General features: G+C 37.9%; 1 protein-coding gene across 1 annotated transcript; it reads left to right on the top strand.

Annotated features, from left to right (window-relative positions):
• Positions 1-362: 362 nt before the first annotated feature.
• Positions 363-23,755, top strand: LOC139714451 (ceramide glucosyltransferase-like). Its single transcript, XM_071626161.1, has 9 exons — positions 363-791; positions 4,965-5,103; positions 10,856-10,958; positions 13,327-13,428; positions 14,081-14,193; positions 15,163-15,341; positions 18,532-18,618; positions 21,335-21,524; positions 22,486-23,755. Exons 1-9 carry the CDS (start codon positions 565-567, stop codon positions 22,645-22,647), a joined length of 1,302 nt encoding a protein of 433 aa, XP_071482262.1. The 5' UTR covers positions 363-564; the 3' UTR covers positions 22,648-23,755.
• Positions 23,756-24,036: the final 281 nt, after the last annotated feature.

A 24,036-nucleotide genomic window follows, 5' to 3' on the forward strand; every position in this document is an offset into this window, starting at 1 on the left:
TAGGTGGTATCGTGCCTTACCTACGTGAGTTATACCGTACTCTAGGAGCTGTGTACTAACACGTCCGGTATGCGTGATGCGATGAAAAACATCGATCTACTAGTACTCGTAGATCCTCTCGTACTAGTATTTGTATGCTGTTGCGAATGTGATACTTGGTGAATGAGTGATCATGTGAGCTCCTACCGCACTGGGATGGGGACTGTAGTGCTCGCTCGCACGCGACGGACACAGCCTCACCCAGCAGAACCAACAGCGCGTAGTACGTAACGGTGTAAAGTTTTTACGGACCGGGCACGGCGTCGCGATACATACGCGAGTCAGGAGCTGGCTTCAGTAAATGCAGATTAGCTACAGTCAATATTGGCTCACCACTACCCCAAGTCACCTGTAGAATGTATTGTAAAATTACCATTTTCAGGTCGAATAGCATCACCCAAGCATAGTTATAATCATAGCCTGAAAGATTACCCACAGTGTGTTACAAATATCCAGGCTGGATTCTTCCGAAGAACTCTGCAGAACGCCTGATTTCATGGACATGGTACGGAATATGTCATCGCCATGTTGTTGAGCGGCGATTGTCCCATCAGCAGTAGTGCCAGTGGTAAAATAGGAATTCCAGTTCTTTTGCGGACATCTTCGTCGAAGCTTGCCTTCTACTCACCTACCATTATGGTCTATTTCCCGGACATGTCATATTGGTGCTACCTCATCACGGGCTTGGCAATCGTCTTCATGTTCATCGAAATGCTTCTATTGACATTCCACCTTATCGGCATACTCTATGCGTAAGTACATGTACAATGTACAATGATGTAGGCCTACTTCTGAGTTCTGTACTACCTCCTACTTTACTAGACTAACTTTAGTGTAGCCTAACACTGTCTGTAACAATCCACTAACGAGTAAAACCTGTAACACTAAACAGTATAAATTAACAATCTATGCAGGCATGCAGTGCAGTAGTGCAGACCAGGGCCCCATTTCATCAAAAAAGTTGATAGGATAGCAACTCTTGCCAGAAATTAGCTGTGTGATGTAGCATAAATTACAGCGTAGTGTAGGCAATCACCTGAATTACCAAGACTGATTCAGATGCCCAGTAAGTTGAAGACGAAGAAGATAGAGGGTCATTAAAATTAGGATTCAATCCTTAGCCTGAGGAGTTCCATGTGATATAGGGTTAGACTCTATCCACAGGATGGTCAGTTTATGCAATCTGAATTAAATTTGTTGTATTCCTATTTCCATACATAGACCAATGGTATCTTTCTCTTCACGGCAGGCTTATTTGATGTTGGGACATGATGTAAACTTCTGGTCAGCCCCCCCCCCCCCCCTGTTTGGGGGGGGGGGAGGTGACCATACATGACCCTGATGTCCTATTCACTTCAGATAAGAAGCCCAACGTGAAGAGAAAAATACCACCAGTCTATGTACTAAGTATGATGGTTGAGTCACCCATGACGATGTCATAGTTAACGTTTATGCATGTTTGACTCACGTTTTATCACTGAAATTCTATGAAATCCCACTCACATACAGGAAAAATGCTGAAGATTCCAGTAGAACCACAAGTTCACTGATCGATACTGGAAATTTGCAGCTATCGTCCTCAAACGCGAACGATGCAGAATATAGTTGTGCGCTAAGAAAGGGGCCCGCAACTCGTTACCCGCGCTCCAATAGGCAAAGCACGTAAAAAACATGTCCGGGACCAGACCTTAAGTTTGTGGATGGTATCCTGCAGTTACTGTTTATTTAAAATAAATTGTTTGCAACCAATGGAGTCAATAGACCAGTAGTGAGACACCCTAACCCTAACCCTAGCCAGAAACAGACAGAAAATAACACCAAAAGAAATGAAAAGGATAGAAAGGAGTGTTAAACTAAAATCACAACTTCCCAAGAGCAGAAACTGGAAGCCTGTCTGCTGTAACAATCAGCATTCTTCCAGAATCTCGGGTAAGGGTAAAGGTAAAGCAAAGTAGATCTTGTCAAGCTTTGGGAAAGCGTTCTGTTTTTCAAATCTATGTCTGTTAATTTTGTGGATAATGAGCAAAGTTGTAGAGAAAATGCCCAGCTTTGCTTTGATGTACACATGTACTGTATACGCTATATATTTCGCGGGGGTTTTATTTTCGCGAATTTCACGAGTCGGGAGCTATTCGCGAAATTAACAACACGCGAAAATATTACCTTCCAAAATAATCCCTTGCCTTGATGATACGAACATTTCAGTACTAGAATACCAATACATGTCACGGCTTACCGAACAGACCATACTGACTAAAGCTTGTTTACGCACGTCCACGTCTACTTACGAATACTGTAGAGAGCCAATCCATTATCGCAAGGGGACCACTCGTCAGAAATCTAGCACGATGGACTTAACCACTTCAAAAATGTTGAATTCTAACTTACTAGTTCGCAGAGTTTGCCAAGTCTTTTTCATGCAGTGTATAACTAGTATCATTCTTATATGCTATTAAGTTGAAAATTCACACTTTCTTTGCCACTTCATATTTTCTCTGGTTCCCCAATCGCGAATTTAACCACTCGCGAAAATGTGTGACAGCGGCAATTCGCGAAAATTTATGTACGCGAAAATTATAGCGTATACAGTAAATTGTATGACAAATCTACACTGTCAAACCTTGGCATGGGAGGTCAAACCTTGGTGCCAGTGCCACGCCAATAGCTATGAAGGGATTTCGTAATAGGATGTCAAATACACAAGTAAATTGTAGATAATTTATCCATCTACTCAGCACTCATTTCTAATACATGATAAAATACTCCGCGCTTTTGGGCTGCATCTGTAGTCACTGATGTTACTGGAAATGATCCTCCAATTGAAAGTTCAATTATTGCACTTCTGCCGTATGTAGGTGACACACATGAACATACATTGTGACACAAATAATTCTGGCAAATAAGGTACTTTACAGTGGCACAATGATGAATGGTCCATGAGATGGCGATATTAGAGATGGAATTTACAGGCACAGAGGGATAGATCGATTGAGAGATCTAGGGAAGTTTGTGAGTCCGATGTTTGGATTTAGACGACGTTGGGTGAGTTAGCAACTTGACGTTTCCGTGCTTTCACATCAAAAGCTGGTCAATGAGGGTGTGAGTGTGAATTATTGAATTTTCTGGATGAATAGTTGTAACAGGCGTGTGAAAATTCTTTAAGACACGGAGCGAAGGAAGGAGACTGGTTGGAAAGGATGTCCATCTTACATTGCTATGGTGACCGGAGGAGTGACTGGAGGTGTAATTACGTTGGTCGCGAAGAATTTCAGATAGATGAGTGTTCGCAATGCAGTGGACCAGAGCGGTCATAAAATGGTGCTTGTACTAAGTAGTGTGACCATGAGTGGATATGGGTGGACGAAAAAAAATTGATTCTTGGAATAGTAAAGTGAGAAAGTGAAAGCATGACTCAGTGTGCTGCTACAGCTACATTAATGTAGAGGCACGACTTATGCACACAAAACAGGGTCAGAAACTTAAAATTTACTCACAAATCCAGACGACCCTTGATAGTCAACAGAAAGCCTGTATGCCACAGGCATGTCTTTGGTGCTATAGCACAAGCCATGATTGGCTAGCGAATGTATATGTACAATTGTGTAGTTTCCAAACCACTTATTTCACACAGTCAAAGTGTGAAGATATCATGGTGGTTTACAGTGTAATATATTTGACACAACCAAGAAAATTTGTTTATTTAGGCAGTAAAGGACTTTTGGAGGAACCAAAGTTTACCTGTCATGACTTACAATATGACCTAAATCTTTATTTATTCAAATTAAAAATAATGCATTTTGTGAAGCATACATTTGTATTTCATGTCAAATACCGCCACCCTGCCACCACGTACGAGATAGTGAATATGAACATCCACAGCCTTGTGCTAGCGTGTTTTGGCTAAAGCTAGAGAACTTTCCATTTTCCAGTCCAGTTAGAAACTAGTAAAGCACTCAGAGAGCATATAGACCTCTACCAAGCAGCTCATTTCCACCCATATGCAGCCTTGTAGCGTATAGATCACCTACAGCCTGTATGCTAAAATAAAGTGGTCCTTACAACTTTTTCCCAATGATAAAGACCCTTTCTAGTGTCTCGACCTGAGCTTTCTGCTGTCTGTGCCTGGAGTGGGCACTCAGCAGTGCATGTACAGTAAGTGCACCTGAAATACGAGCAGCTTGAATTCCCTCTTGTGTATCCTACTTTCCAATAATTTTAAAGAATCATTCAAAGAATTAAAAAAACAAATCACTGAATCCAGATTGTGATCTGGATGGTTATTAAAAGGTGATAAATCTTTTTCTTGTGTCATTATCACCTGTACCTGTAAATTTCATCCAAATCTGTTCACAACTTTTTTAGTTATTTTGCAAATAGACAAAGAAACCAGCTCTGGCAAAGACATACAGCTCCTTGGCAGAGGTAATAATAAAGTGTGACTTTGATAGAGGGTAGACTAAACTAGATAGTTAGGTACCATACAGTAAATGTTACATTGCATGTTACATCCTGTTTATGAACACATGTGCTGCAATAAATTTGTATGCCAAGTTAACAATGCACTGCTTCCTGTACAAACAAATTAAATTGTAGCACAATTGTCACGTGTAGAGTATACATAATACATAGGCTAGGGCAGGGCCCTGTTGCATGAGAAGATGTAATCAGACATAACAAAAAGTCAGAAAATCAAACATACTGTGTCAGATATCAGCCAATCAAAATTGAGTATTCACAGACTAACATTGTATGTTTGATGTTCTGACTTTAATATGTTGTAGGTTTGATCTTAACTTTTATGCAACAGGGCGTGAGGTTTTGTAAAAATTGTCTTTGTGTCCCTCCACTACCCAAACAGGGATTTTTCTCATTACAGCTGTTTACATCTAACATATCTATCTTGTCATGCATTCTCTGAAATACAGGAAGCTGTTCATGTTCAGGAAACCGACCAATGTGCTGCGGGATGAGCTGCCAGGAATTTCCATCCTCAAGCCCCTGTGTGGCACTGATGTCAACCTTCCTTCCAATCTAGAAAGTTACTTCCAACTTGATTATCCCAGGGTGGGTGGCAAAAGAAACCTTATGCAATGTACAAATGTATACCATTGTAGACATGATCAGACCCATTTTAGCAGAGACGTAATGTATCAGGGAGTGGTCATTTGGACCTCCAGGGCTTTTAGCAACCTGTCCTTCTGGTTGTTGTAAACTCTTACTTCTTCTGTGTCATGTTGAAGGCTTATAACAATTGAGGGTGAGACTGTCACAGTACTTACACATCTAATACTCTCAGTCTAACCTCCAAAAGACTCATGCTTGTGAAGACTAGAAATGTGTAGTGTCTATCTATAAAAAAGAATACATTTAATAAATCAAATACCAATACATGATGAGAGCCTGAGTTTATTTATGTTCACAACCCTTGAAAGGCATACATATATTTCTAATTCAGGGCAAGTCCAAGATAAGGTCCCCTCAGAAGGCAAAATTTCATCTTCGATCAATATTGACATGTTTGGTATCATTTTGAAGCTTATGAGTTGAAGTTTTGATTTCCATGGAGGAAAAAATGATATTATGTAAATTTATGCAAATTTCAAGGGCTTCATTTGCATAAATGTGAAACACAGCGTTACGTATGGGACATTTATAAAAATTCATATTAATTCAAAGGAAAGCAAATGATATTTGATTTATATGTGGACATAAGAAGTTCATCACATAGTTTAACTTGGTATGAAAATTTAGGGATTATGCAAATGATTATGCAAATTAGCTCGTGTCCTATCATGAGATGTCCCATACGTAACAAAATGAGGTCATTTTTTTAGGTTTTTTCTGAAATTGCTAAGGTTATTTTAATGCCCTTTTGGAAAGTTCTAATTTATTGTTTAGAGAAATTAAATACCAGAGAAAAAAGAAAAAAAAGTAAAAGAAACATTTTTTATTAGGCATTGAAATAATGTTGCGTATGGGACAAATGCGTTACGTATGGGACATCCTCATACATATTGCATGTGAATGCATGTAGCTAGCTAAGAAAGTCTCTCAGTACACATATATGGTCAATCATCCTGAAGAAAGCATCCCAACATTGTAGCTACTTTTTGAGTTATAGACACTTGAAACAATACATGAACTTGACTGAACAATTTTCAGAAAGGGGGAGGGGAAAATGGCAAAATACACAATGAAAAATCAGCATTAAAGGGATGGTATAGTTTTTTGTAGAAATGAGGATTCAGTTTTCAACATTTAATGAGATGATTGGAAACCAATTATATGAATTACTTAAGAGCATACAATCGTAAGACTAGAGGAATTCAAAGTTTATGTATGGAGTTCGAATTTGAAATGGTCGTAAAAAAAAATAAAGTAAAATGATTTTTTTATTTATTGCAAGTGATACACAAATTGTCCTTATTCAGTTTTCAATAGTAGCCACAACAAAATTCATGGGTATACATACCGAGGTGTGACTCGAATCAATGACCTGACTGCTAGACAGACATCATAATCTACTCGATCACTGGGGTTCCATGCAGCAGGTATTGCTTATTTATTAAACTTGATATTTCTTGTGTCAAGTTGATTTTTATTGAAACTGAATGGCAAACTGCCCTTCATCATAGGAAGTAAACACTTTAAACTATTCAATTTTTCAGTTGTAACTATCCTGATAAAAATAGGGCATACATACTAAAGGTTGGTCATAAAAATATAGAATATGATTAAATGTGATTATGATGGTAAATATCTGGGGAATATTGTTCCCTTGTCAATCTGGATCAGTATTTGAGTAATTTCAACTGATTCCACCTCAATAATTATGCAAAAATTTGTTTATGGGTATTTTGCAAAATTATTTTGCAAAATACCCATAAACATGGTTCTCCACACACTAAACGAATGGGGGACAAAGGGCATGCATACCCAGGTTGGTCATAAATATATAAAAATATGATTGAATATGATTATGATGGTGAATATTTGGGGAATATTGTTTCCTTGACAATCTGGATCAGTATTTGAGTAGTTTCAACTGATTTTACTTCAATAATTATGCAAAATACCCATAAACATGGTTCTTCACACACTAAATGAATGGGGGACAAACTGTCCCATACGTAACTGTCCCATACGTAACGCGTCATGTCTGTCTTTAATTAGAACCTGTAATTAGAGCTTTTTGCCTAATGACATGAAACTTACCTGTGATAATCTTGAGTGTTGTGACTTTCATCACAGTGAGTTACAAGTTGTAGAATGATATACTTTCAGAGAGTTTTGAGGTTGAAAAAAATGTTCAAAAAAACAAAATTTTTCTGGTCCCATACGTAACGGCACATATTTTCTCTTCTAGAATATAATTGTCAAGGTAATTTTTCTCAATTTTTTACATGATTATACTTCTCCTAGATATCAATCACCATGATGAAGTTCAATATGATCAAAGGCCATTAACACTATTTTTCAGGTCATAAAAGTCTCTGAATGTCCCATACGTAACGTGCGCGTTATCTTGGACTTGCCCTTCAACATTTTAGATGTACTTGTAGTCAAGTACAAGTTGGATTCAATTTAAAACAGGAATATGGTATCCCAATTGTGTGATTAAAATGCCATAGTGTGAGGCTTTGACCCAGGGAGATGATGATCTTTGGTGCAATTGTGGCTTTATTTTGTGAATGAGCTGTAATGAAATGAAATAAAATGAAATATCAATGAAGGTGACTAATACCCCAGCCTAACATGTCTGTACTGGTACACTGCCATAAGTAATCAATAGTAACTAAATGTGCTGTTACCATGGCAACATACTTTCTGTTACTCTCGCAATATGTCTTGCATAAGTTTACATCACAATTACCATGTGTGAATAACCTGCAAACTGGAAGAGAATTTTAATCTACAGGGCTTTTTAGGCAATACTGCTCTGTTGCCATGGTAATGTACTTTTCACTACTCTTGAAAATTTGCCCTGTACAACTTTGCATCAAGTTCATACCAAATTTGTTTTGAACTGACATTGAAGAGAGACTTTGGGCGAATGATGTGGTCATACAGGCAAGTAATGAGTAGCAATTTGATGCAGACTGTCATGTCTCTTTGAAAGACTCTCATATTGTGTCAATTGTGTTATACACTGTACATCTGGTTTTGTAGATTCTTGAAATAATTTTCCTGTGCACAGATTTAAGTTCTTCAGTTTGTAAGCGATTCTGAAGAATTTTGGCACACATGTTGATTGTGGTGTAAAGTTGTGGGAGACATATTTTTAAAGAGTAGCAGAATGTATGTTGCCATGGAAACATCACATTACGGCCCCCAAGCTATGATAAGAAGATAGAATTTATCAATTTTTGATGCAATTCAAATGAATTTTGGCACACATTTGACTTCATATGAGGATGTGTTCGACACAATTTCTGAGAGTAGCAGAAAATGTGTTGCTGTGGGAATACAGTGAAACCCCGTTATAACGAGGTCCGTGGGACCGGCGATATTACCTCGTTATTACCCGTACCTCGTTATAACCGTACGCATCAAAAACAAAGAAAAACATAAGCACGAAATCATATACATTGTACCTATCAATCAGACTGTAGAACAATCTTTACTTTGTTATTACACAACTATGGATCATCATTATTGAGATATAATAAAGGGAAATTATTTGTGAATTAGACGAAAAAGTAGGGTTGAAATGAGTTAATTCTTTATTGTAGTTCTTGTTCGTTAATTTTTTCTAATACCAGCGCAAATATTACAGGCATTGTTTTCCGTAACTTGCGAGGTATTTTTACGCTGTTGGTGCCCAGCGGGAATGATGATTTCATGAATCATTCCAACTGTAATCTTGTACAATACATGTATATGATCGTTGCGCTCGAAGGGATTAAAAATACGTTCTCTATTTTCTTCCAAAAATCTCTTCGCGTTTTGTACATCCATTCTTGAAAAATATGCGACAGGATTGAAGGTGGAAGGTTAAGATCCTTTTTACGCAAATCTGTACCTCGTAGACCATTCTGAAAGAAAGAAAAATCTTCATTGTGAAATGCAGTGTTAAAATTGTGATAATGAACAAACCAAGATCTATTAAAACTAATAAATTTGCGTTTGTTTCTTTTTCTGATTTAGGTTAACATGCGTTATTCAACCATTTTTTACGCTAATGTCACCTGGCGAGATCGCGATGATTTTAGAGTACAATACATGCGTTGTTTACTGTTAACTTGCGAGGTATTTTACGCTGTTGGTGCCCAACGGGAATTCGATAATTTCATGAATCATTTTCGGCCGTAATTTTATACGATGTATGATCGTTGCGTCCGAAGGGATTAAAAATGCGTTCTTTATTTTCTTTCGAAAATCTCTTCGCGTGTTGTACATCCTTGAACTGTTAAATGCGTTTGTTTCTTTTTCCGAAGACCGATTAAGTAGATTAACATGCGTTATTCAACTATTTTACGCTATACTGTCTCCCGGCGAGATCGCGATGATTTCATTAATTATTTCGGCTTTAATATACACACTCATATTTAAAGTATTATTTGTTAAATGATGATGAACAAATCCAGATCTATTCAAGTCAATAAATGCGTTTGTTTCTTTTTCTGAACACCGATTAAATAGGTTAACTTACGTTATTCAACTATTTTTACGCTACTGTCACCCGGCGAGATCGCGATGATTTCATTAATTATTTCGGCTTTAATCATACACACTCATATTTAAATTATCATTTGTTGAATGATAATGAACAAATCCAGATCTTTTCAAATTAATAAATGCGTTTGTTTCTTTTTCTGAACACCGATTAAGTAGGTTAACATGCGTTATTCAACTATTTTTACGCTACTATCACCTGGCGAGATCGCGATGATTTCATTGATTATTTCGGCTTTAATCATCGACACTCATATTTGCTAACCAGCAAAAGACCTGGAAGTTGGAACTAAAAATGGAAAGGATATAATGATGAGTTGCACACGCATTCCAATTGTCCATTTTTGGCCACAAGTGTCGCTACATGAAAAGTTTTTGAGTGCATTATCTTTTTCTTTTTTTTTCTCGTTGCGCTGTGTTCTGCCCTAATATCACGCACGCGTGTCTCGCGAAAAAAAAAAATCGAATGATTATGTTTAATGATTTAGTAGGAACATCGGAAGGCATTCCTGTGTCTTATCGCGTGATTAAGAAGAAAACATGGAAGGAACGGTTCTCTGCAAAACGGGAAAAAGGCGTGGATAGCGTGAATTCGGTTGTCAGTGTTTTGTTTGTCGCGTGTTTGAAAGCGGCAATTTAGTCTAAAAATTGAACCTCGTTATATCCGATCAGGTTGCTTATGTTTTTCTTTATCGTGATGCTCTGAAATTGTCCTCGTTATAACCGGAATCTCGTTATAACCGAACTTGTTATAACCGAGTCGTTCTGCCATAGGTTTACACGCAAAGGAAAACGGGACCAATGCGATCACCTCGTTATAAGCGGTTCCTCATTATAACCGAACTCGTTATAACGGGGTTTCACTGTAGTGCATTATGGCCCTAAGATAGTACTCCCCAGCTCGGCACTGTAATGAGAATGAGTTTTGTTATGATTTTGTTATTTTCCCAAAGTTGCCATCACAGAATATTTACGTACCCTTTTGAAAATCCTGCAGCACATTGCAGTTGCCAGGAATACGTAGTATCAACACATTGGGAATGTTCAAACACACACACACACACACACACACACACACAAATCAATCAATATTGTATGCTGTAATCCATGCTGTTTTTTGTTTTCCTTTTCATGCAAGCAGTATGAACTTCTCATCTGCATCCAAGATGAAGGGGACCCAGCAATAAAAGTTGTGGAGCCACTTATGGAAAAATACCCTCACATTGATGCAAGACTGTTTCTAGGCAAGTGTACATCCTGTTTCTAGTCATCAGAAACAGAATTGTTAGTTTAGACTTAAGTGTACTACTGTAAGCTGACCTGTGTTGAATTTGAACTACAGGTCACCATCTGAGAATGTAGTCAATACATTGCACTTCCGTTATAACGAACATGGTTATAACGAAATTCTGGTTACAACGAAATGAAAATCCAGGTCTCAAAATTATCGGCTCTGTGTTTTATTATTGTTTACTTGTTCAATTATAAAGAAATCTTGATATAACGAAGAAAACTGCCAGTCCCGAGGACTTCGTTATAATGTGAGTCCTCTATACCTAATGTTTTGCAGAATAGACCAGCTAGAAGTCACTAGCAGATCATTTTATGTGTTCTTTATATCATGCAGGATATCTCATTGAGATATTGATCAATTGACCCAGTTCAGCAGGAAGGCTATGGCCCTATTAAGCCTCTAATTATGAAGAGTGGCATTGAAGGGATGGTTTAGTATTGATGGAGATGAGGATTTAGCTTTTGAATATTTGTGAGATACCAAGAAACCACTTATGAAATAATACAGAGCATACCATTCTAGAGGAATTCAAAGTTTATTAGATGACAATTCAATTTGGAATGGCTGAGACATCCAAAAATAAAGTAAAACAAAGTGATCCTAATAAAAGGTGGGTAAAATGTGAGTCCCACCTTTTATTAGGATTGCTCTGTTTTGGATATCTCAGACTTTTCAAAACCAATTTTCATCAAATAAACATTGAATCCCTCTCAGGGGAATTACATGCTCTTTCATATTTCATGAGAGGTTTCTCATTATCTCACCAAAAAAGAATTGTGAAGTTCAAATTGAAATGCATTGCATATCCAAGCACTATAATTTTTTTCATGGACCTACTATTCACATGGACTATTAAAAGAGGTCTTTCTTTGATCCGACCTGCATCACCGCCACCCAATTATGTGCATCTTGATGAGTACATTCAGATGTTTGGACAATGAGGATTGTGTAATCGTACATCGTCACTGACATAAGAACTATTTCCCTCATTTTGGTTTTATTACGCTGAGGTGCCTTTTAAGGCTTACTGCCTTTGAAAAGTCAACAATGATGGGGAGCAGCAAACCTCAAATCATGACAAATTGTCCATGTTTACTCTGAAACAATGCAAAAAAGTGGGGAAAATTAGATTACAAATTACAACCATCCTGCCGAAATACTTGCTTTCTCTTGTAAACTATGTGCATTTCGCAAATGAAATTGATAATAATAATAATAATAATACATTCTGCTTATATAGCGCATGTTACACTGAAGTCTCTATGCGCTTTACAACAATTTCTATAACAATGCAATGAGAAAATACATATGTAATACAATACAACTGACTACAACAACAATAAAGAAATTACGAGAAATGACCAAAGTATTGATTAAATAAATACATTGATTGAATAATTAACTGAGCGATGATTTCCTAATGTATACTACAACTGCAGTTATTTTCTTCTGCGCATGTAGTCTTTCGAAAGATACGTCAAAGCGCCGTCTTGTTTCTAATCCAGGCTGGCTGTCTGTGGTGCACAATGAGATCAAAGCAGGAAGCATCTTTAGAATGCTATTCTATGTATGATGTTTTGACTGAAACAAGTGTTTGAATTAATTAACGAGCGAGGTACATTGTATGTCCATGTGTAGTAGGTCCATGGTTTTTTACATGGTCACAACTATCGAGTGTAGACGAATTATGTTCATGTATTTATGGATCTCTATTCTTTACTCTTGATAACTTGTGATCAACGTCAATCACATCATTCATCACCAATAATGTATGTACAATCACCGACAGGGCAGAGTACACAAATAAGTCGTTTGAGTGAACACAAACCTTGTACTGGTTTTGATTTGGTTTCATACACGTCAACTTACCTCGACAGAGTCAAGATCTTGTGTTCATATCATGCAGCTTCACTGCCTGAATCATAGCTAACTGTTTAGATTGGCACCTGATTTGTTGAATTTTTTTTTTTTTTTTTTTTTTTTTTAACATGGCATATCTGAAACCAACATCTCATTTATTCTGTGATGCTTTCAAATGCATTTTTTGTTATTGTAATGGAATGTGTAAATTACATTGTACTCTGTTGATTTATGGCAGGTGAATGAAATTGTTTCTATTTGGCTCTTTGATAAGACTTATCTCTTAATGATGAGACAGTAAACACCAGTATGCAGTAAAATATACATTCACATGCTATTCAATGCTGTGTATAATATTACTGAGTGTTGGTATACATTGTACTGTGCAAACTTCTTTTTTTATACTGTGTTGTCATAGTTTCCTCCTTTACTTGACCTTCTTTTGCCTGCATATGTAGGTGGTTCAAAGGTAGGAATCAACCCTAAGGTGAACAATATGCTACCAGGCTACAAAGTATCCAAGTATGACATCATCATGATTAGTGACAGTGGTATTTCAAGTAAGTAAACCTGATATAACTAGGGTGCTGTAATAATGATGTGATCACAGTACCCATGTATTGCTGTCAGGTACGAGATTACTCCAGGGTGCAATGTGTACAAGGTTTTATCATCATTGATATAATTTGACTGAAGATTGTGGTACATTAAGCCTGGACAAGGGGAGGGGGATGTATTACATGCATATGTACAGTACACCAGGGTCCTGTGTTCCTGTTTTGACATCCTCACACACTAGAACCTGTTGTAGCAATGATTGCAAGTGCCCAGGTATTAAAAATTGTAAATGCAGTAAGAGATAGGAATTTTTCTTCTTTGAATATACAAATTGTACATGTATCCTAAAGATTTTAGAAGCTTGTAATGTGATCTTTTGATATTATGTAAGGAATGTGCACCCGTACTTCACAAGCAAGGAGTATCTAGAACAGCATATATTAATTATACTGGCAAAGTGACACCTGGTATGTATTGTATCCTTTGACAGAAATGTTTTGTCATGTTTCTCATGTTTGATTTAAACATGCCAAAATGTTTAAAGAATTTTTACGTTAGACTGTAGATGATGTATGCATGCAAAAGTATTGCTACTTACACAATGTATATAGTGTGATATGATGGATGATTATTCTTTTCAATTTTGTACATCAGTTTCACCAACCACACTGACTGAAATGGTAACAAGGATGACCCCAAAGGTTGGCATGGTACATGGGCTACCATTTGTTCATGATAGGGCTGGATTTTCATCAACATTAGACAAGGTAAGGGGTACAGTATGTTCTCACTCATGTCAGGTTGTTCTAGAGATCAATTAACATTATTTAATTGTGATAGAGAATCCTAAAATTATCTAACAACTAACTTTGGGGGATTCTGCTTTCTGAATACTTCATGACTATTTTTCGAAACAAGGACTTCTTGATGTCTTCTACCAGCCCAAGGAGGTTCAAGACTTTCTTATTCCCTGTGATCCATGTTGAAGCTGCCACAAAAAAAAAAAACATAAAAAAGATTAAAGATAAAGAATTTGAAGTATTGAAAAAAAAACCTGCAGCTGTCCCACAGATAGGAAGACAGTTGATTCATGTATCATTGCATTATAACCAGCCATTCTTGAAGGAAGATGTTTCTGTGATGGTACAAATGGTAATTACTTTTCGCTGTCCCCACTTAGTAGCTCTAAAAGTTGCATGATACATACTGCTGCAGACAAGGGGATATGCAAGCAAATTGATAAAATAGGAATCAAAATTACCTGACTTAAAATGTTTTTGCAGTAATCTGAGATTCCAATGAATAAAAAAGTATGCTTGAAAATTATACCATAACAGTATCATTTGTCAGAAGTGAATGCAAAAATGATAAAATCGGACTTCCAGTTTCAAATACTTTCACAATATTAATCTCGGATTCACATTTTTGCATATATTTTTGAACAGGATTTACTTTAGTTTTATATGCTTAAATATCATTATGTGAAATTTCATTTCATTTAATAAGTAAACTAGAAAATATATCTGACATTATGTTAGCGTTCAAAACGAATTTTCAGATTGCTCAGAAACACCTCAATCATCAAAAGCAGTATTAAATGAATCTGATTTCTTTTTTTCAGTGAATCCCTTAGACAGAGCTATTACCCCATAAAATCATGAATGATGATGTGAGCACATGAGGTACTGTAATGAATTATCACATAAAGTACTGATCTAAATTTTGGTTTCTTTCAGGTGTATTTTGGTGGTGCTCATGCCAGGATGTATATCACAGCATGTGTGGCTGGAGTGAACTGTGTCTCTGGCATGCTAAATATCATCAGGAAATCAATTCTTGAAGAGGCAGGGGGAATGAGCCAGTTTGCAAAGTACATCTCTGAAGATTACTACATGGGCATTGCTACATTTAAAAGGTGAGTAGTGAGTAGATCAGATTTGTTTTTTATTTGAATGTATTCATCTCTCCAAGAAAAGTTTTAGTCATTTCTGGTGCTTTTCACTGACAAACTACATCAACAAGAAATGCATAGAGCTGACCCGCACATGTACATGAATAATACGCCTAACATTTCGTTTCTGTTCAAACCAGGTAAAAATTTCAAAATTTGAGTCACAATCCTGATCACAACCTAAAATGTTATTTTGAATGCAATAAAGACAAAAATTGCATATACGATTCAACATCGACAGCATGCAGTGGTACTTCTAACTGCATGTCACATCATGAGTTGTCAACCAATGGGATTTATAGCTAAAATCTTTTTAGGTGCTGAATAACATTTGCTAGTGCCCAACTGTCTTCTAGCTGATAACTAATGTAGAATAAGTCATTCATGTTCAGTTGCAAAATAATGCAATTTGCGTGTTAAACAATTGGCCATTTTGCATTTGCCATGTTCATGCTTGGTATGTGGTTTGTATTAAAAAAATAATAATAAAAAGCTTCAGAATAAAGGAATCAACTCAGTCTCTGAAAGCAGTGACTCTGAAATAAGATACATACAATGATAGTTGTGCCTATCAGAGTGCTGAATGGCTGATCTTTTCCACATGATGACTGGAGCCAAATGTGCTTTCATCTTCCCTGCATACACAGAGCTGAATGAGGGCTTTCGAGATGTTTTATCCATTTTTTCATATTTCACTTTGTACTAGAGTATAAGCTGTGAAAGCCTGTCTAGGTAAGATTGATCATGGCATTAAAAATCTCGCAAGGAAACATATGGTGATGTATGGAATTCTAACACATGCCACACGCATGAATAGAAACACCTCAGGAGACAAAATGACAGAAAATGCAATTTCATACTTGAAATTGAAGCTGCATCTTGCTCTTCATGATTTGGCTGGAGAAAAACTTTCTTCCACTTTCCAATGATGTTTGATTATAACAAGTCTAGGATTAATCAACGTTTAGCACCAGCTACTTTATTTCTTTTTTCTTTTTTGTCACTGTGTTTGTAGGTGAGGAAAGGGAAACTCAGACATATTGTGTGCCACTGTGTACTCATGCACAAGTGTATATTTTATGGATTTCATTAATAGTGCTGGTACTAGTCAAAATGTCATGAATGGTCTGATACAGAGGTTTGATCACTGCATCTTAAATACCAGCCTTGGTACTCATCAAACTTCGTAAGATGTGGTCATGAAGTTACAAAAACAGGATGAACATATTCTTGGCCAGTAGGCATTCATTTATAAAGATTTTAAGAATCATTACTTACAAGAGTACTGCTTAAAAATCTCAATGAGCCCAAAACTTTAAATGGACACCAGAGACTCCAACAAGCTACATGTAGATTTTTTTTTTTTCCATTTCATTAAAAGTTGATATGATAGCGACTCTTGCTGGAATGGCAGCAGTCATGGTAATGACAAGAATCCAGCTTCCTGATTGGCTGTTGCCATGAGAAGTTGCCATTCCAGCAAGATTTGCTATCTTAACTGATACGTGTATTGCGATTGCTCTTCGTCCGGCGTCTGGCATGCGTTGTGCATAAACTTTTCACATTTTCATCTTCTTGAGAACCCCATGACCGATTTTCACAAAACTTGGCAGGTACATGTAGCATCCCTAGAGGAATAGGATCTCAATTTTTTTCAAATGGGCACCATGCCCCACCTGGGGGGCCCCCAGGGGACCCAAATTACCCAAAATTAAAGAATCTTAAAAAATCTTCTTCTCTAGAACCAACAGTGATAGAGCTAAGTTAAAGGACAAGTGCACCTTCATAGACATGTGGGTTGAGTGAATGCAGCAATATTAGTAGAACACATCAGTGAGAGTTTGAGCAAAATCGGACAATCCGTTAAAAAGTTATGAATTTTCGAAGTTTCAGCTCAGTCACGGCTGGATGAAAAGACTACTATAGCTTGTGATGTCATATGAGTACAACGATATAAAGAAAGAATAAAGAAAATTCAACATATTTCCATTTTTCTCGCATAACAAAAGAACACTCGACTTCTCTCTTTCAGAAAGCAGGGGGAATAATATTACCCTTAACATACGTCAGGTTCAAGTCGAAGAACTGTGCACTTTGTTAAAAAAGTAAAGTTTTGTGAAATTCTCTTTTTATTTTCCTTATATAGTTGTACGCATGTGACATCATACACTGTAGTAGTCTTCTCTTCCAGCAGTGACTGTGCAGATACCTAAAATATTCGTAACTTTTGAACGGATTGTCCAATTTTCCTCAAACTCTCACTAATGTGTTCTACTAATATTGCTACATTCTCTCAATCCTTATGTATATGAAGGTGGACTTGTCCTTTAATACCATGAATTACCAGGTAGTACATTTATGACTGAAGTTTCAGGTTTGTTCATGGCGGAAGTAGGGGTGCCCCCCTTGGGACCCAGGGGAGTGGCTGGGCAGGGGTCCTTATGGGGCCTAATTTGTACATTTTCATCCTCTTCTTGAAAACCCTGTGACGAATCTTCACCAAACTTGGTAGGTAGCATCCCTAGGGGGATAGAATCTCAATTTCATCAAATGGGCACCATGCCCCACCTGGGGATCCCCAGGAGGGCCCACCCACCCCCAGTAAGGAATCTTTCAATTTTCTCAAGAACCAAAAGTGATTGAGCTAAGTTAATACAATGAGTCAGTATATTGATGACTGTTGTTTCAAGTTTGTTCATGGCAGAATCAGGGTGACCCACCCTTGGGTCCCAGGGGAGTGGGATGGGATGAGTCCAAATTGGGACTTAGTGATAGAGCTTTAAGTCTTTTTCTTTCCAAACTACTTAGTCCATCATTTTATAACGTACAGTGTCCTGAGCAGGTATTATTTTTACCAGTGTGATGGAATATGCAAATGGACACCATGCCCCCAGCTTTCAAAGTTGCCCAGCCCCCCCCCCCCCCCCCCCCCCCCCCCCCCCCCCCCGGCCCAAGTTTCCACTGTTCTCAGGTAAGAGTGTACAAGAATGCATGGAAGGTGAACGAGACCCCCAGGTCTCTTGTTTTGAAATGGGACCTATGTCCATACTTTCACTAATAAATGAAAATGTTGTGCAAGATATTAAAGCAAGATCAACTTCATATGGCATCCCCTTAGCATTCTCTTTTGTGTGTGTGTTTTTTTGTTCTTCAGTGGATATGTACAGAGATTGAGCCCCTTCCCTGCAATGCAAAATTCAGGCAGCTCATCCCTGAAGTCATTCAGGAAAAGAATGGTCAGGTATGGTTGTATGTATGTGTGATTGTACACGGTTACAATATTGAGACTTTCTGTATAAACCATGTTATGTCAATCAGGAGAAAAAAAAGTACAAATTCCAATTTAAAAAAAAAGAAATGTTTTTTTACCTTTTCTGGTCTCGGCCTTAGTGTATTTGGGCTGACACGTAGAAAGGAATGTTCATAATTCATAAATTTCATAACTTGCTGGCCATATTTCAAATTATAAACACTAAGAGGATTGATACCAGATGTCATTGTCTCTGTCAAGTACAGTTATATCATTCTTATTAGGTCTATCATTATTGTCATCACTAGTAGCAATACAGCAGCAGCAGCAGCAGCAGTAGTAGTAGTAGTAGTACCTGGTAGTAGTAGTAGTAGTAGTAGTAGTAGTAGTAGTAGAAGTAGTAGTAGTGTAATAGTAGTAGTAATAGTTGTAGTAGTAGTAGTAGTTGGTAGTAGTAATAGTAGAAGTAGTAGTAGTAGTAGTAATAGTAGTAGTAGTAGTAGTAGTAATAGTAGTAATAATTTTGTACATGTATTAGAGGTACTAGTGGTATCATCACCAACTGAAAAGTAAATCATAATTTTTCATGATAGTCATAGAAAATATGTGACCCGCGACAACGGTTTCAGGCAAAAGTCGGGAATTTTGAAAATCCAGTTTTTCATTGAATCACATTGCCCATTTCCTAAGCTTTGCATTGATATGAAACACTTGTATTTTCCGATACCGTAAGTGGGCATATAAAGCGAAATATAATGCACTTCTTAATTTGTAAACCTGACAAAATAGCGAGAAAACGGGCTTTGAAGATTCACCTCTTGCTCAAAGACAATGTCCGAGCACTGATGCAAGGTGAGAATCACCCATCCGTACGATGGTGCCAATCGAGATTAAGCTCCGCCTCTAGCAACCACAGCGCCTTCTGATTGGCTCACTGAGAGAGTCAAATTTCCCGCTCACCTTTCTTGGAACTCAGCGTGCGGAGCCGAACACAAATGGGTTTCGCTCGGGTTTGTTTACAACTTCGTCTTTCAAGATGGCGGATAGGGTAATTGCAAGCCTGCTGGTGTATGTGTGTATGGTGCACGCATTACCCAATGGCATCCACACGCCCCGCCAGTGTGTGTACACATAACAGGAGTGGGTGGCGCACTCGTGTCCACATCTTTATAAATCGTGTTTTCATTTTGGTTGATTTGTACTTTTATCATTGGGGACCCTTTCGAAGGCAGAAAAAATTGCTAACAGTTAGAGCTGACAAGGGTCATGCCTCCTGTTATTTTTTTTTTCAAGTCGTGCACTGTGCGATGGTGTTTATCATTAAAAAAACACACACGCACACACAACTACTTAGTTTGGCGCAATCTTGACGTTTAGAATTTATATTGGTCATTTATTACCACTCCTTTTCTCTCCTCTGCTGTCTCTTGAGTCAATCTTCTGTCATAATTATTAGCACGCATTTTCGAGAATATTGTACGTTTTCTTTTGACAAGATTATGTCATTTTGCTGCAATTGAAATGTGAATTTTCGATCGCATGTTGCACCATTTGTGTGGCCATTTGCGACTCTGATGGGTTCAAACCATGTTCCTCATGTATCTCTTTTCACGTTGGAAGTTAGCGTTGCTGTTCGCTTTTTGTTTCACTTCCGCTGTCGAACATAGCGGTAGAAAAGCTTGGAAAGTAAAAGCTAAGAGCGTACACTGTGCGAGCGAGCGTATCTGTTGTAGCAACAACAATGGAGCTTGCACGCGTGGACAAAACATTCCCAAAATGCTGCGAGACGTGTCTCCGAAAGCCAGACTATGTACAAATACAATACAATATTAGTATTTCTATAGCGCTCTTACAAATAGTACATATGTATCACAGCGCTTCACAAATCTAAAAGAAAGATAGAAAAAATACAATACAACAAACAAGGAGAGAAAGAAAAAAAAAGTACATAAGGAATCAATTAGTTATTGAAAAGGAAAGTCTTCAACGACTTCTGGAAAACTGACAGAGATGGTGATTCCCTGATACTTTGAGGGAGCTGATTCCATAGGCGTGGGGCAGCTGCTGAGAAGGATGTGTGTGCAACCCACTAGCCAATCACACGCGACACGCCACGCCACGCCGTAGCAACACTGGGCACATTGGCGCGGCGTTCGAAAGAAGATCGAAATTGACGAGTGTGATCCAATATAGGGTGTTTAAAATTCCATTTTCGCTTGGAAAAACTTAATATTATGCTATGAGATTTAGTGTACGTAGAAAACATATCAAGGATTCTATTTCTGCAAAAAACCAAAATCGACAAAAATAATCGTCAAAATCTTTGTAACCCGCTTAGAAGGGAATTTGCTCTTGCGACTTTTGCCTGAAACCGTCGTCGCGGGTCACATATGTGCAATGAATCAACACACATTCATATAAGGGCTTCAAAGATGTCTGTGTTCTGTATGAAGATGACACTAGGTTTCCTTATGAAAAACAGATGGTAAAGCCAATTGTAAGTTTATTTCTTTTTTATACAACATGTCGTAAGTGGGTTAGGGTTAGGGTTATGTTTGTGGATGGAATTTATGTTTGGTTTCAGGTGCAGATATTCCATGGGAACAATTGTCGCTGGAGCAAATGTCATGTAATCCTCGGTGTCAGATGGATATATTTCATTTAGTATAATACTATTAATATTTGCCATGTTTCCTTGTGATGGCAGGTGGACTATGGTGCGCATATCTACTGTTCCAACTACCCTCATCCTAGAACCCCTTACGGAGTGCCTCGTCTTGGGTGTGGCTGCCTCCTGGGCAGCCTCCTATCTTTTCAGCTGGGATCCCATCATCTTCTTCATATGCCATATACTGCAATGGTTCGCTCTAGACTACATGCAACTCAAAGTCCTCCAGGTTTGTGCTATATGTGCTGACACAGCATTGATGGTGTAGGACTACACTGTATGATCATTGGCTCTGTTAAGTCATTTGAATGAGATTGTGAAACCAAGATAGGTCTTTCATATTTTGAGTATGAAACTTAGCATACTACATAAATATCCCGGCATTTACATCAGTTGTAAATTTTGATTTTGGGTTCGCCATCCTATAGGAGTAGAGATATACCGGTATGTCCCACTGATAAATGTCAGTGTCAGTGGAATAATGTGTCAAGATCTTTCTCATGTTTGCATGTTTAGAATCCTTGTGACAGACCTTAAAGGATTTTAATGTTGGGTATATCAGTACTGTGCTAGTGATATCTAGCATAACATTGAAGTTAATCATACTCCATACTGAATGGAATAAATTGTACATTAAAAGTGAAGAAAGGAAACTGAGCCAGGATTTCATGAGAGATGCCCTTACACATATAGTACACTAACTAGCTCTTTTCCCGTGCCCACATTTTAGTGACCAGCTCATGGCCTTGCTTTATTCTCTGTTGCTACTGATTGTAAGATTGACGTTTATTCATGCTTGACTCTCTTCTGGATGAATGTAGCATCCACAGCAACATTTTGAAAACAATACACCAACTACCTCTTTATCATTATTTCCCTCCCCTTTGAATTCTCTTTCACTTTTACTCTTGTGTTTGTCTCTCCTTTCACTTCATTGGTTTATCTCACTTTCTTTCTTTCTTTTACTCATACAGATGTTAAAATGTGTGCCATAATATCATTTCAGTTTTCTATAAACAGTATTGTGTATGTTTTTTATTTACTCTAATAATTCAATTGTTAAAATTGCAATGAGGTGTATAAAAAGTTGGATGCTGTATTGAGATGAATAAATGATTTACAGTAAGATATCCTATTTCAGTGTGGAATCAAGCAGAGTCAATGTTTGTATTTCAATTTCTAATGTTCAGAGAGGGCCGCTCAACTTCACCAAAGTGGATTATGCACTTGCATGGCTGTATCGTGAGGTCATGACAATATTCTACTTCTGGGAAGGTGCCTTTAGTCAGAATGTCACATGGCGGACTGGCACATATCGACTGCGATGGGGAGGTTATCTTGAAGAGTGCTGACAGGAGCATTGTCATGTCTGTAGACCACATCAAGTGTTTGGTTGCAGTGGGACACTCTGCTGGTTGGTCTTTGTGAAGAATACTAGTCTGATCTGTTTCAGTAAGCCCTTGACATTTTTCAATGAGGTTTTTCCAGAACCTGGGAGAAATGCATGTTTGTTATCAATATTCATTGATTTGCCTATGTACATTTTGTGTCATGTCAAAACGCCCATTTTGTTCTTACTGGCAATACAGGGTTTTTGTCGAGCCTACCGGAGGTGAGGGGAGACTAAGGGATCGCCTGCGGCGTCTGTCCGTCCGTTGGCCGTCCGTCCGTCCGTCCGTCGTCTGTCCGTAACGCTACAAAAACTTCAATAACTCTTTACTCTGGGCTTCAATTGCAATCAAACTTTGAGGGAAGAGGGGTCACACAAAGTTTCACATTTTACCATTAATTATATTATAAAGGTCAAAGCTACAAGACAGGGGTAAATGAACTTTAGGGCCCAATGTTAAGTTTTTATGGCGCGTTTCTATTATTGGTCATAACTTTTGATCCATAGGTCTGTTTGTGACCAAACTTGGATGGTAGATGTCTCTTGGGGAGTGGATGGTCACCACAAGGTCAAAGGTCACAAGCATGGGTCAACAAACTTTTAGAGCCCAATGTTAAGTTTTTATGGCGCTTTTCTATTATGGGTCATAACTTTTGATCCATGGGTCCGTTTGTGACCAAACTTGGATGGTAGATGTCCCTTGGGGAGTGGATGGTCACCACAAGGTCAAAAGTCACAAGCATGGGTCAACAAACTTTTAGAGCCCAATGTTAAGTGTTTATGGCGCGTTTCTATTATGGGTCATAACTTTTGATCCATAGGTCCGTTTGTGACCAAACTTGGATGGTAGATGTCCCTTGGGGAGTGGATGGTCACCACAAGGTCAAAGGTCACAGGCAGGGGTCAACAAACTTTTAGAGCCCAATGTTAAGTTTTTATGGTGCATTTCTATTATGGGTCATAACTTTTGATCCATAACTCCATTTGTGACTAAACTTGGATGGTTAGATGTCCCTTGGGGAGTGGATGATCACCACAAAGTCAAAGGTCACAGGCAGGGGTCAACAAACTTTAAGGGCCCAATGTTAAGTTTTTTTGGCTTGTTTCTTTTTTGCCATAAATTTTTACCCTTTTATATCTCCTTTTATCTGTTATATTTCTTTTTTTATCTGTTATATCCCATCGCGAGACACATTATGGCAGTTGCCTTGTTTTTCGCTGAGCAGGATAATGTGTAGACTACTGTTTTGTCTATTTTGACAGTATTGTCAAAGCCAAATACCAAAATTCAATATTTTGTTGTTGTTGTTGTTGTTGTTGTTCAGGGATTGCAATATATTGTCAACTCTTT

The sequence above is a fragment of the Diadema antillarum genome, unplaced genomic scaffold (genome assembly GCF_040938485.1).
Source record: "Diadema antillarum isolate AM-2024a unplaced genomic scaffold, OU_Dant_1.0 seq00002277_RagTag, whole genome shotgun sequence".
NCBI classification, from domain to species: Eukaryota; Metazoa; Echinodermata; class Echinoidea; order Diadematoida; family Diadematidae; genus Diadema; species Diadema antillarum.

Excerpts from the sequence above, each read along its gene's own strand:
- LOC139714451 (XM_071626161.1), top strand. The coding sequence starts at position 565 with ATGTTGTTGAGCGGCGATTGTCCCATCAGCAGTAGTGCCAGTGGTAAA. Across the intron at positions 792-4,964 it reads CTTATCGGCATACTCTATGC|GAAGCTGTTCATGTTCAGGA; the intron begins GTAAGTACATGT and ends TCTGAAATACAG. Across the intron at positions 10,959-13,326 it reads TGATGCAAGACTGTTTCTAG|GTGGTTCAAAGGTAGGAATC; the intron begins GCAAGTGTACAT and ends CTGCATATGTAG.